Source organism: Populus trichocarpa, chromosome 1 (assembly GCF_000002775.5).
Source record: "Populus trichocarpa isolate Nisqually-1 chromosome 1, P.trichocarpa_v4.1, whole genome shotgun sequence".
Taxonomy (NCBI): domain Eukaryota; kingdom Viridiplantae; phylum Streptophyta; class Magnoliopsida; order Malpighiales; family Salicaceae; genus Populus; species Populus trichocarpa.
This window is the reverse complement of record NC_037285.2, coordinates 8,448,494-8,462,148: the sequence shown is the minus strand read 5'-3', so window position 1 is coordinate 8,462,148 and position 13,655 is coordinate 8,448,494. Positions and strand designations below refer to the sequence as shown.

At 34.4% G+C, this 13,655-nt stretch overlaps 3 protein-coding genes across 4 annotated transcripts; 1 reads left to right on the top strand and 2 right to left on the bottom strand.

Annotated features, from left to right (window-relative positions):
* Window positions 1-382: 382 nt before the first annotated feature.
* Window positions 383-2,697, top strand: LOC7472772 (probable glutathione peroxidase 8). The gene is made up of 6 exons (XM_002299499.4): window positions 383-894; window positions 1,043-1,119; window positions 1,293-1,354; window positions 1,586-1,704; window positions 2,095-2,262; window positions 2,376-2,697. Exons 1-6 carry the CDS (start codon window positions 781-783, stop codon window positions 2,406-2,408), a joined length of 573 nt encoding a protein of 190 aa, XP_002299535.2. The 5' UTR covers window positions 383-780; the 3' UTR covers window positions 2,409-2,697.
* Window positions 2,698-2,763: 66 nt separating this feature from the next.
* Window positions 2,764-3,987, bottom strand: LOC18094440 (kiwellin-1). Its single transcript, XM_006368691.3, has one exon. The coding sequence runs from the start codon at window positions 3,526-3,528 to the stop codon at window positions 3,052-3,054; it is 477 nt and encodes a 158-aa protein (XP_006368753.2). The 5' UTR covers window positions 3,529-3,987; the 3' UTR covers window positions 2,764-3,051.
* Window positions 3,988-4,140: 153 nt separating this feature from the next.
* Window positions 4,141-9,877, bottom strand: LOC7472771 (AT-hook motif nuclear-localized protein 5). 2 transcript variants are annotated; one of them, XM_024584423.2, is made up of 6 exons: window positions 9,614-9,877; window positions 8,342-8,796; window positions 7,829-7,896; window positions 7,014-7,145; window positions 5,230-5,388; window positions 4,141-4,629 (listed from the first exon to the last, which is right to left on the bottom strand). In XM_024584423.2, exons 2-6 carry the CDS (start codon window positions 8,787-8,789, stop codon window positions 4,393-4,395), a joined length of 1,044 nt encoding a protein of 347 aa, XP_024440191.1. In that variant the 5' UTR covers window positions 8,790-8,796; window positions 9,614-9,877; the 3' UTR covers window positions 4,141-4,392. The 2 variants fall into 2 exon arrangements, with proteins under 2 accessions (XP_024440191.1, XP_024440197.1); XM_024584429.2 differs by having other exon boundaries at window positions 9,619-9,877.
* Between the last annotated feature and the right edge of the window lie 3,778 nt (window positions 9,878-13,655).

Below are 13,655 nucleotides of genomic sequence, written 5' to 3'. Positions count from 1 at the left end.
TTTTTATTTTTTTATTTTTTCTTACTACTCTACTCATGTGCAACTTATTTCATATTTTTTAAAAAATATCATGTTTTTTAATAATAATAAATTTGAATGTTGCATTTCTTAATCGTAATATATATAAATTGTGTTAATTTCTTCTCTTTTTTAAAATTATATTATTTTTTCAATATTTTTTTTTAAAATGATCTAATTTTTTTTAAAAAAAATATTATCATCTTTATTCGTATACAGTGGACAAATGAAGTAATTAATACGAGTCTTTGACAATTCACCTCAGCCATTTGATTGCAACCTGTAGCACCAACCAATCATTTCGCCTGCAAGGTTGAGACTAACGACAATGAGTTTATGACATTTCAGATCGGATCTCAAAAAGAAAAATAAAATATTTCATGAAATACATAAAAGCTTTCTGATTTTTATCAAAAATGTTTTTTTTTTATATATATATACTAATATTACTTGCTGAGAATGAGATGTCCACTGCATGGGAATTGGGATGTTCCATATGGATCCGGCCTGCTAACACTTAGGTGGGGTTAGGCCAAAAAATCTGGGTTCCAGTTCCAGGGGGATGATGACATTGAAAGGCCTCTCACCTGAGCCATGAACTGTCCTAGTCTACTGTTCTTTTTAGCGAAAGCACGCGTGCGAATATGTTCGGTCACATGTTCATCCACAAAACTTACAGGATGATGGACATACAGACAGACAGACAGGCACGTGCGATGTGAGAACACAATCTGCAAAAGTCAAAACTCAAAACAGGTGTTGATGATTCCATCTCATTTACTGCTTCTTCACTTGCTTCTCTCTGCCTCTTTAGCTTCTTCAATGGCAACCCAAACCTCAAAGAACCCAGAATCAGTCCATGACTTCACTATCAAGGTTAGTGAGTAGTAGTTTCCTGGCCCAAATTCTTTTCATGTAGGTTTGCAACTATAAACACAAAGGATGCGTTTTTATCCTTTTAACTACAATTTAGTCCAAATACAAATACTGATATGGGTGGTTGCTTTGCTGTGTTTCAATGCAGGATGCTAAGGAAAATGATGTGGATCTTAGCATTTTCAAGGGAAAAGTGTTGCTGATTGTTAATGTTGCTTCAAAATGGTAATTCCCATGTTACGTCTTTTTTATTTTCTTTTCAATGGATAAGATTGAACTTCGAATTTTGTTATTTCGAGGTTATTACTCTTGGTATTCTTTAGCCACTATTAAGATAGTTTAGGAGGCAATTAAGGTCCTTATTTGTTGGTTTTGCTTCATGTTGGTTGATTATACAGTGGGATGACCAACTCAAATTACGCTGAAATGAATCAATTATATGAGAAGTACAAAGATCAAGGTTAGCGACTTAAGCTTGCATTTTATATCTTAAGCCCCTGACTTTACATTATGTCAAAAGCATTAGCATGCATGAGAATGGTATTCTCAAAGCATCATTTTTCTTGCATGTGAATTATATGCCTTTGCTCCTACATATCTCTGGGCATGTTCAGTGCCTGTTACTTGAATACAGTTCTTGTTTTACTTCTACTTTTCTATATGACATCTAGGTCTTGATGTCTTGGTGCAGGACTAGAGATACTGGCATTTCCATGCAATCAGTTTGGTGAGGAGGAACCAGGAACTAATGATCAGATCACAGACTTTGTCTGCACTCGCTTCAAATCAGAATTTCCCATCTTTGACAAGGTAAATGCTAGTTGCATGGAAGTTGACTGCTCTCTTAATTCATTTGTTCAAATTTTAGAAGACCCTTCCTCTGCTAATTTCTTACAGTGGCTATGGGAAGGATTTTGTAGAGAGGTTTACTTGGTTGCCAGATGGAAGCACATATGCCAATTGACATGTTTCCTGGTGTTATCTTTTAATCTATTTCATCAGTATGCTTGCTCATATAAAAGTCAAAATCGCTCCAATCTTGTTGCATTAACAACTGTGATACTTTTAGATTTTACCAAAGTCTGGTTCTGTGTGCAGGAGTTTGGCCATTTATTTAGTATCTGAAAGATTGAAATTCTAATTTTAATGTGATGTGTGAAAAAATAGTATTCTAATCTTTCTCCCACGTTTGTCCTTTAGATTGATGTAAATGGTGAGAATGCTTCTCCACTGTACAAGTTCTTGAAGTTGGGGAAATGGGGAATTTTTGGTGATGATATTCAGTGGAACTTCGCTAAGTTCCTTGTCAACAAGGATGGCCAAGTTGTTGATCGTTACTACCCCACAACTTCACCTCTTAGTCTTGAGGTAACAGAAAAAAAACACCATAGGAAACGTGCTTGAATCTCTAGTTTATCTCAGTTATGCTGGCTTCTGTTGGTATATAGTGGGAAATCTCAAGCCTTTTAATGTTTTTGCAGCGTGACATAAAGCAACTGCTGGAGATCTCATGATTTGTTGGTATAAAGGATTCAAGATCATAGAAGAATGGAAGCACAAGGATTCTGGTTGCCCTGCGCTATTTTTATTAAGACTTGTTAAATATGTCTTGCAGAATAAGACAAGTATGAGACATAGGTATTGCAAGATCAAGCAGTATACTTTGTTTCTTGGCTTGAGATCTTTCATTCCCCAGATTTTGGATGTTGTAAGTTGGTTTGGATTTGGTTACTTCTGACATAACAAGATAATGTTAATATTTTTATGTTATGAGCATTGATGCTGAATTTTTCGTTGTGTTCACTCTTTTAGTTCATTTTTATTTTATTTTTAGAACAATGAATAAAGATAAATAAAAAGAAACGCCAATTTGAAAAAGAAAAAGAAAAAATATTCTTTAAGTGTGAAATTGTCTGTAAAAAGTACCATGACAATTTTCTTGGTACCTCCCACTTTGTTGCGCTACTGTTTTGCATTTCCTGTGTTCCAGCGGAACAGGCTTGTGAACTGGGTCCTTTTCAACCAGAAGTGAAGAGTCGGGAATAAAACAACGTTGTCTTGTGGCGAGGAAAGTTATTGCAGAGCACAAGAAAGAAAACAAATGGAAATCAAGCATCAGACCAGGTGATATCCAGCCATTCCCATTCCTTGTCCTTGTCATTTATGCCTAAAGCTTTCCAAACTTCCATTTCCATTAATGGTGATATGGTGTGGCGTCTCTTTTTTACCGAACCATGCCGTTGACAATGCCACCACAGGTGTGTAATTGTCATGGTACTTACCATCGCATTCTGATGGTGCAACCGCATCTCCACCCTCCTCAAAACTGTTTACTGGTAGAGCAGATACGGGTTGTGAGCACTTGTAGGTGGTGTAAAGTTTGTCTTCTTCACAGCGTTCTGCTCCATTTTCCTGGTTACATTCTTTTTTCGGAGGCTTCTTTCCTTCAACTTTGCCACTTGACTTGCACTTTTGTGCTTCAACCAATACACTTACTGTGACAAGAAGCACGAAGAGGACTAGGAGATAAGTAAAACTTGAGCAAACTTGCTTCATTTTTTCAGATGTCTTTTTGCAGTGGTGCTGATTGGCTACCAGTGTGCATAAAGTGCATAATCTGAGTATAGAGAACATAGTGGGGCTAAAGGACGGGAGCGTGAGCTGAAACTATCAAAGGCTGCCTCCTGGCTGTGACAAGGAGATTTTACAACGCATGTAAACAATGTTACTCGCGCGGTGGAAAACAAAGGGTTATTTGAGATTCTTTTGATGTTTATGTTTGTTACTAGTCAAAAAATCATTTCGACTTAGAAATACTTATCCAAGATTCACTAGGGTTCAAGTTTCCTTCAGACACGGGCTGTTTCATAACAAAGGACCCTCAGAGCTATAACATTTTCACCATTATATTTAATACCATCCTATGTATGGAATAAATAATTTTGGCTCCTTAGGTTGCCTTTTGCAGCAGATACAAGACACCATGCTATTAACTCATCTCCCTCAAAAAACACTAACATCTGAGGCCATGTCTGGAAACCCAACAGAATAATTCGGATCATTTTTACACTTGAAGGCTGGTGTTTTCTCACTGATTGACAAAATCCAATAGTAGCCATCAAAATTATGTTATGCTCAAGCAACATCTAGGTTTCCTTCACAAAGAATTAATCTGGGTAATGCTTGCATGGAAACTCCTGCCAAGACTCGGTTAAACTAGAAATGAGTTACCAGAGACACCAAAGGTCCAAAGAATAGCAGTCATCATCTGCTTGAAACAGCGATTTCTATCTGCTAGAGATTAATGTTTACCTGGAAATTTTGACAAGTTTACACTGTTACTTGAAAGGGTTAAATGATGCCTTCTTGTACAAACTACGTTAGCACAAACACATTGCCCTTTAGTGGGGAGAATTGAGTTCATAATTATCACAGGATTGGATACATTTACAACAACAGAAATGCACAAAATTGCCATGTGTCTGTTGCAGCAAACAGTCATCCTCGCGTCAAGTCAATATCAGTGTGGGGGTTTCTCATATCAACTGCTCGCGGTCCAGGCCAAATGCTCGTCGGAGAGGAAGTGAAACTTTGAGGAGGCATGCTAGTAGGTGTGACTGCTTTCAGGTTATCTAAATTATCATCAGGCCAAGATGTGGAGTCTTTTTCGTTTATGGGATGGCTTACTTGTTTATCCTTCTTAGAAACACCATAAACAAAACTACAGGCCACCACCTGCAGCAATTAAAGAGTCCTTTATAGTCTATAAGCTAGACTAATACCAAAAGGAGCGTGTATAAACACAATACCAAAAGGGATATATATTTACTGGTAATCAAAAGAATAATCCAATAGCAAGAAGATTCAAAACCAAATAGTCTCAAATTTTAGTTACTCAAACCGTTCTGTTTTTACCAAGTTCAGTAACAAATAAAATAATCCAATACACAATTGATATTGTATATCTTAAAGTAAGCATTCTATATGCAACGTGATCACCCATAAGGACAACCATCCATAGCGAATGTTGCACATCCCAAACAATGCTGCACACTTCACATATGCAAAAGATGAACCATGAATTTTGCATGCCATTCCATACCATATATTGAGCATGATGTTCATGATTCTAGTTGCTTTCCGTAAACTGAAGGTCTGAATTGCTATTAAAACAGATTTGAACATTGAGAAAATTTTACAATTTTTAGCACATGGCACTCATCATAAAGAAGATATGGACTTTCAGTAAATATTAAAGATTCTAAGAAAGTTAACATCATCATCATAGAATGACCAATGAAAGGTACAACATAACTCAGAGCATCAGAATATTACCTGAACTGGGCTAGCAGCAATAAGCATTGCAATTGCACCACCAATGACATGGCCATCAGGACTAGAAAGAGAAGCACTTATACCTCCAGTTCGATTGCGAGGCCCACCATCTTCGGCAACCAAGTAAGAGCCTGACAAGCATAATATCTCGAAACGGCCCTACAAAAGTTAAATATTCTAAATGAGTTCCTTCTTGCTGCTAAAAACATGGTTAAAACAATTAAAAAGTACCTAAGCAGAAGGAAAAGGCAAAGCAATACACATTTGAAAGGTTCATGGTCATGCAGCTTGTGTGCAATAAAGCTCATTTTTCATCACTATGATAAATCAAGAAAAATTACTTGACCAAATGCATTTTCAGATTGATCCACCTTGAGTTGCAACTTTTTTCCCCATTAAACCACAATAATCAGCACCAGCTTAAATCCACTACAAAAAGTGTTTGCAGTCCTCAAACTCACTAACAATTCAATGTGGCCAAACATATAGCGATACTTCAAATGACCGCCTGCAAAGTTCTCTTATTTTACATTAAATCTGCCAAAACTCTGAAGCCACTTTGATCCACTATGACATGGCCATTGAAAAAGCACATCCTTATTTTTCGAAAGAAAGTAAAAAAATGTTTGCTACCCCTGGAACTTGCTGGACAAGTTAATGTGGCTAAACATGCGAGAACTACCACAAAATAAATAACATCGAAGCCAAGAATTACCATCCTATCTCTGGAAGCATTACCAGAACATGACAAATGCTTGCTCTTTCGTTTGGATTTTGGAACCTTGCACCCAAAGTTCAAGGTAACAGTTAACCACTAGTCCAGAATGTTCATACCAGCTATGCACTCTTGTCTTCGTCATCGCTGATATATGATTATGCCCAAAGTTTAAGACAAATGATAATCAAAATTAGTTTTGTTATCTGCACTTAGGTGGCACATTAACTGATATTTCAATAATTTGAGACCAGTGAATTAGTTCCTCGTATCAACATTAGAATCCTCGATCATAGACCATTTGCTATCCATGTAATCCCAGGCAAGTCATGGAAGTATGAAACTATTAGACACTTAACCCTGCCTAAAACCTAACCTACTAGATAAAACATATGCCCAATTATGTTCCATATTCAAATTCCAGACCTTCAAGGAAACTCCCAACCATTGGCTTTTATCAAAATTTGAATAGATCATAACCTTCAGCAACTAAGCTTCAGCTTCAATTTATTTTCATTCAAAGCTCAATCACCTCCAGATGGACTTGAGTCCCATCTACCCTTTCTTTCCTCATTTCCATCAGAACCTTACCATTCCCTGTTTCTTCTTGCATTCCATGTTCAAATATTCCCTAGAATTCATTTATTCAATTATTGGTTCTGACTTCACTAGTGGATCCAAAAATCCAGAAGTTAACAGCTGTTACATTGTTTGCACAAGCTCTTACCTTCAGTGTTTTAATAAATAAAAGAGAGCAATTAAGAAAGTATCAGGAAGCTAGACATGCTCAAACTCAATAATAAGTAAGGAATTCATTATGTCAGTACATTGACATATTAGATGATGAGAAAAGAGCTATTTTACTATGAAACAAGTCAGAAAGCTAGTGAGATTCTAATAAAACTTAAGAGGGGGGGGGGGGGGGGAAGAGAAATATAAGTGTGGTAAACTGACATTCACACCCAATTTTCAGATCAGCATTTTCATCTAAATTAAGCTAAGGAAGCTAAGTTATCAAAGGAAACAGTTTAATCTAGAAAAATATCCATAAATATGCAACTGCCTTAACCTCATATGTGATAGAGGACCCAGAAGATGCTGGCTGACGGAGTGTTACTGAGGAAACTGTACCAGTGCCAGACAAGATGCAAACAGCCCTTGGCCTCTGTTGGGAAAATGACAACAGTTTTGAAACAATATCCTACAAAGAACAATGTAACAGGTTTCAAATCAACATGAAATTGGGAAATTATGCAACTTCATATGTGCAAAAGAATGTGTGTGTGAGCATGCACTTGCACACCAAGTTTCTCCATTGACATGCAATTTTTGTTTTCAACAAACTGTTTAACTATTACGTACAGCTAAACCACTCACATACTGGACAAAACACAAACTTACAAAAACATTGAAAGCTTCAATGTCAAGGCAAGTATCCTAATATTGTTATTTCTACATCTCCACAAGTGCTAGAAAACCTCATGCATTCAATTCCAGCGATGCTAAGACTAGATTCTTTCATATTTTGAAAAGTACAAAAGCAGCCAGAAAAATGTGTTTCATGGAGGAAAACCATACAAGTTCACTTGCATATTGGACAACACAGACTTGCACAAACATTAAGGAAGCTTCAATGTCAAGGACAGCTATCCTAATACTGGTATTTCTCCCCTTCAAAATGCAAGAAAACTCATTCATTCAATTCCAATAAAGATGTGATCAGCTTCTTTCATATTTAAAAAATCATAAATGTGGCTAGTAAAATGTGTTTCACGGAGGAAAACCTTTCAAGTTACTGAATCTTGATCTAAATTAGTAGACCTCACAACTTGATTACACATCAAATGTCCAAGAAAACTTGACATTACAAAGGATATAGCATACCTCTCCAACTTCAATGCTGATCACATGCGGAGAAAAAGCTACTCCAGCAGAACTGTTCATCCATTCACCTTGCAATATCAATTAAAAACATTTTAGAAAATTAGAAGAAATCAACAAGCCATAGATATATTAAAGACAACACAGATATCAAAATCAAATTTAACATCAAAGACAGATTAAAACTGCATTAAGACAAGAAGCATTCAAAAGATTTAATTGACAGATGGCAACAGCTTTGAAAGAATAGAGCAAGGCAATTAAATGGATAAAAGCTTAGCATTTACGTCCAAGCAAAATTATGATAACAAACGCAGAACATTGCAAATTAAATACTTCGATGAAAATAAAATGACAAGATCACTATTGAGCACAATTCATTACTTCCTAATATTAAGCAAGTGTGAATTCCCTGCATTATAACTGATTATTAAACCACATTAAATGCCAATAAGATTTCATATTAATAACTTACAATAGCATATAACTACAAAATAATCTAATTCAAATACTTGCCAAGAGTCGCCAATTGCTGCTTCCTTCCACTCCCAGGCGGCCGCCCTCTATTTCTTTTTGAGGTGGAAGAATCCTCCCCTGAAGATGGCTTAGGCTTATTTGGCAAGGGAGACAATCCAAGTGAAACCTGCCCAACCAAGCCGTATTTCCGGGGCCTCCCTCGCTTCTTCTTCACTGGTTCACCCACTTGCACCTCAGAGGTTGCAGCCATGTTAATGCCATGACCGAAATTGACATCTGGTGGCTCTATTGAAAATGCTGGCACAGTTGAGCCAGACCGGACATTTGATTGAGCTGCAAGTTGAGGATTTGACAAGGATCTGAACCCAGGTGGGGGATGCGATACACCATGTTGTGATCCATACCCGGGCCCAAGAAACCCACTTCCTCTATGAATATGGTATGGAGATGACCCACTAGAAAATGGCATGGCTTCTCTTCCATCCATGCATTTACTGAGCAAAATAGAGCAAGATCACAATGGTACAAGATCAGAGGGGGGAAATAATAACTTATTCTTCTTTCCTTCTTTGTTTAGTTGCTAAAGATTGTGTATTTTTGAGACCCTTTTGAATTTAACCCAATTTTGTGAAAAATAGTAAATAAACTACAGAGCCAAGTGAGGGTTTCAAGAGAAGGGTTTTACAAGGGTTTTTCTATAAAGAGTGCAAATGTTAGACAGCAACAAAATTTCAGATTTTCAAGTTGGGAGGTGAAAAGATGAAAGGAAATGAAAACCCTTTTAGCCCTAAAACCTCAAAAAAATAGATACGAAGGAATTCTCAAAGGTTTCTAAGATGACTAGCAAGAAAATCAACGGAGAGAATCAAGAGAATCTAGCAAAAATTGACTAAACCCACTAAACCTAGAAAGAAGATGATGCTCAACAAGCAAGAAATTTCAGTCTCACAGCCCAAAAAGACAACTTTTTTTGTGAACATATGTTGAGAGCAGAATTAGGAGCAGCTTTGAAAGTTACAAAAGCCAAAAGGGCTAAACAACTCAAATAGTATTGAACCATGACATAACAACAAAAACCCTAGATTTGAACATAATCTAGAGTTTTGACAGGGAAATGCAGGTGCTGGTCAAGAAGAGAGAGAGAGAGCAGAAAAATAAATTGAAAATTATGTGAGTTTTTGAATTAAAGACCTTCCCTTTGCCTTTTGTTTCTTTTATTGTTCAGTAGTCATGTAAGTAATGTGTAATTGTATGTGTGTGGGAGTATTTTGACAAAAGTGCGCTGTGTGGTGGCCTACCAAAGTACCAAACCTTACACTAGATGTTACACAACGATCCCTCTCTTTCTTGTTTCTCTCTGTCTCTCTCCTTTCATAACTTTTGGAGTGTGAGGAGATGAGACTCTCGCCGGTTCTTCTGGTGACACTGTATACTACTTTGATGTAAAACTGAGATGGAGAGGGAAGGAGAGGGATCTTTTGAGGATACCTTTGTCAGGAGAACCAAACAAAACAATGTTTCTAACAGTGATGGGCAAGGAAATAATACTAGAAAATTATGTAAAGAAAAGTAGGGAAGTTGATGTTAGCAGGGGGGGGTTTGCAGGTACAAGGAAAATGACATTTCGTTATTAAATTGTCTTGCCTCGTCGTAGCTTTCAACATGTTACATGGGCTTTTTTTAAAGCCCATGGAAATTTGGGTTTGCGTAGCCATCGACTAAAAAAATACACGGATCATTGCAGTCTTGACAAGGCAGTGTTTGGTATATTGTATATTATTGATTGTACTGGAGATAAATAACTATTTTGTACTGTGTTTGGTGTGCTTTAAATTAGAGTATATAATCTATAATAGACGATACTTGGCTAACTCGAGGTCTGAATCATTTCAAGTTTAAAAAAGAAATATTTTTTAATTGATTCAACGTGACCTGATCAAAAAATTTATATCAATTTATGATCTAGGATAAAATATAAATAAAAAATTCATTGAATTTATTTTTCAAAATTGGTATAGAGACCAAATATATGAGTATTTATTTTTTCTTTGTTAGCCCTATGACAACAGCAAACCTGCTACAGTCATGAACATGGCAAGCCAGTGTTACAGACTTGGTAAGCAAGCTTTTCTATGTCTTTTTGGGATAAACAAGAAGCATCATATGAAGCTACTTTATTGCTGTAGAACTGGTATTGGTGTTTTCCTTATGAGAAGCCAAATCTACGAACTGGTGTTGTTGACAGATAACGTGAGAACCTTGTCTCTTAAGAAACTCTGTTAAAGTAGTGGTAAAAAATCTTCTACCACCGTTATACTAGCGGTTTCATTTTTAAAATCTATCTTTATTTAATTCTATAGTAATTAAAGTAAATAATCATAAGGTTTGAATTTTAGAAAAAAAAATGATTTTTTTAGTTAACATTCCCTTTTCTTATTTATGCATTTTTTTATTTTCACAAAAAAACATTCACGTTTTATAGGCTTGATGCTAGTTTGTTATATTCATTCCTTTTCTTGTAAGTTGTCAATGCGGCCTCAAGGACACTTTTTTCCATTCATAATTTTATTTTATTTTTGAGTAAATGTTTCTTTGGATCATTTGGTGAAACTTTAGAATGATAATCCTACTCTCTTCTTTTTCCTGGTCCATGCCGTGGATATACATACCAAAAACAAATTGTCACATCAAGAAAAATATACGGGTATAATTTTCTAAATTTCTCGAGTGTGTTGGACTAGCACGCGCCAATATCAAACAAATCCTAGTAGAGAGGTGTTAGGTTTGACCAAAGCGAAACCCAAGAGTTAATTAGGTATGACGCTAATCAAACACAAGAAATGATTAGATCTAGTCAATGCTAGACTTAAACCTTGTTGGGTTTGGTACTAGCCATACCCAAGAGATGATTGGGTTTGGCCAATGTCAAACCTAAAAGATTTGGCGATAGCGAGATCCAGTCATAATTGGGTTTGGTAGTGCATTAGGCTCAAGCGCGTCGTCAAACGCAAGAGATGATTAATTCTAACACCATCAATTCTATAAACTTTACATGAAATCATAGAATAATTATTTCTTAACGAATAGATTTAATTGAACAAGTCTATACTCCAACAACATCATTAGATGTATTAAGTCTATCATGGTCAGCCTTATCTCTATCATTTTGCTGGATAAAACGAGTAAAATACAACTCATAATACAACTTAAAATATAACAAATGTGAAGTTACACTTCAGTCCCTCCTCTCCATAAAAAGACAAAACTCATGGGCTATAAATACATTATTAATCCTTCAAAATAAAAGGTTCATAACTTTCATTATTTACTGCATATATATTTTCAGAGCATTTCTCTCTATAATATTATTGTATTTTCTCTCTCTAAAAAGATATTTTCTTAAACATTTGAGAGTCCTCACATCCACTAAATAAAATCTTTTGCAAACACTAGTCACAATTCATCTTGACCTTGACTAGAAAAAATTGAATAAATTATTAACACCAATTGATTATTATCCAACCTAGAAGCCATCTTACCAAGCTAGTTAGATTTTTTATGCTTGATTATATATATATATCCTTATGATAACAACAGAGAAAAGTAAACAAGTCGAAGAGATCCACAAGGGGTTTCTTGAATCCAAATGAATGAAAATAGAAGAACATTAAAGATCCATTAGGTACAACAAATAAATTTACAAAGTTTCGGTATTCCGTTTTCTTATCAAATAACAGACCCTACAAGGTTTCGAAATTGTCATTTTCATTTTCTTATCAAATGTTTAATTGAAAAAAAAATATTTTATTTTATTACAAGTATAGTTTATTGACAACAGTAAAAACAAATCCACAAAAACTATGATTATCCGAAATAAAAATGAAAAAAAACGTATACTACTAATCAAAAACCTTTTTTTTATTCATGTTATTATTATTTTTTTATTTTGATGAAGAAAATGTTTTTTTATGAGAAGTATTGTTTTTAAGTAAAAACTTATTATAATCTTGAAAGAAAATTTTAATTAAAAAATTAAAAAATCTTGAATCAATCGTTTTTAGGCATCTACATGGAAAAAATTCAAGAATAAAATTTTTTCAAAATCATATAAAAATTTTAAATATAAATATTTTATTCTTATAAAATATTAATGAGCAAATTATTTTAAAATTTTTGCATATTAGATCAATACAAATTTATTCACAAAGAAATCGATAATATCATTATAAAAAGGCTTTAATCTTTTTAATTACATATTAGATCAATGACATAATTAGATAATTGCTCAAATATTATTTCAATAAATGATTTAAAGAGTTTTTTTTTTACGAACTTTAAAAAAATAAAAATAAAGGAATATCTTAAAAAAAGATAGGCCCACGCGTCTCATTCCTTATTTTTTTTAACAGGTGGACAAACAACACCTCTAGAAAAGTCTAGGTTCGAGATTTTAGACATTAAAAACCTAAATTTAAATCTATTTTGATCCAAAAATATTATGAGAACCTCAATAAATCCATTTAAAACCCTCCAAAACCTTAAATGACCCCAAAAATCCAAAATCCAATGGAATCTAAAAAAAACATTAAGCATCATGGGTTTTTTTTATGATATTTTCTCTCTAAGACGAACTCATTAATGCAATATCAATTTTTTTAGCGGCTGAAATTGTTAATCGATCATTCTCTCTCTTCTCTTATGTCTGTCAACAACTTTCTTTTTCCTTTCAAATTTCATAGATTGAAATGTAAAAAAATAAAGTTTAGAATTGAAATGTAAACCTTAAGGATAAAAAATAAAAAAAATACAAAATACAAAGACCAAATTGTACTTTTATGCTCCCAGCAAAAAAAAAAAAGGAAAAAAAAGACTATTTTTTGTTCCTAAGTAAAATTTGGTATTTATTGTTTCAAAATTTGTCAGTGAATTAAATTGTATCCTATATTGTAAAATTGAGCAATATTTTAACCCCAAGACATTCCTTGATATCCCGAATACAATGTATAACGTGAGCCAAAATAAACTATAAAGTTTAAAATCATGCTAAAATAATATGGAGGATGAAATTAAAAAATAATATTATCAAATCAAATAATTGATCGAGGGAAAAAAAAGAGAGGTTGAATATAGCATTCCAAATGGTCTTGGGCGACAGTGAAATGAATCGAAAAATCTCGTTTTCCTTTAGTTCATAGTGTAACGTGATTTAATGTAGTGAATGGGATTGGGGGCCAAGACCTGTTCACTTTTGTAAGTGTCGCTAAGCTACAAGCATTTTGGTACAAGATTCCTTTAGTTTTTGCAGTGGAACTGTATTTTTAAAAAAAATAATATTTTTTTTTAAATTAATTTT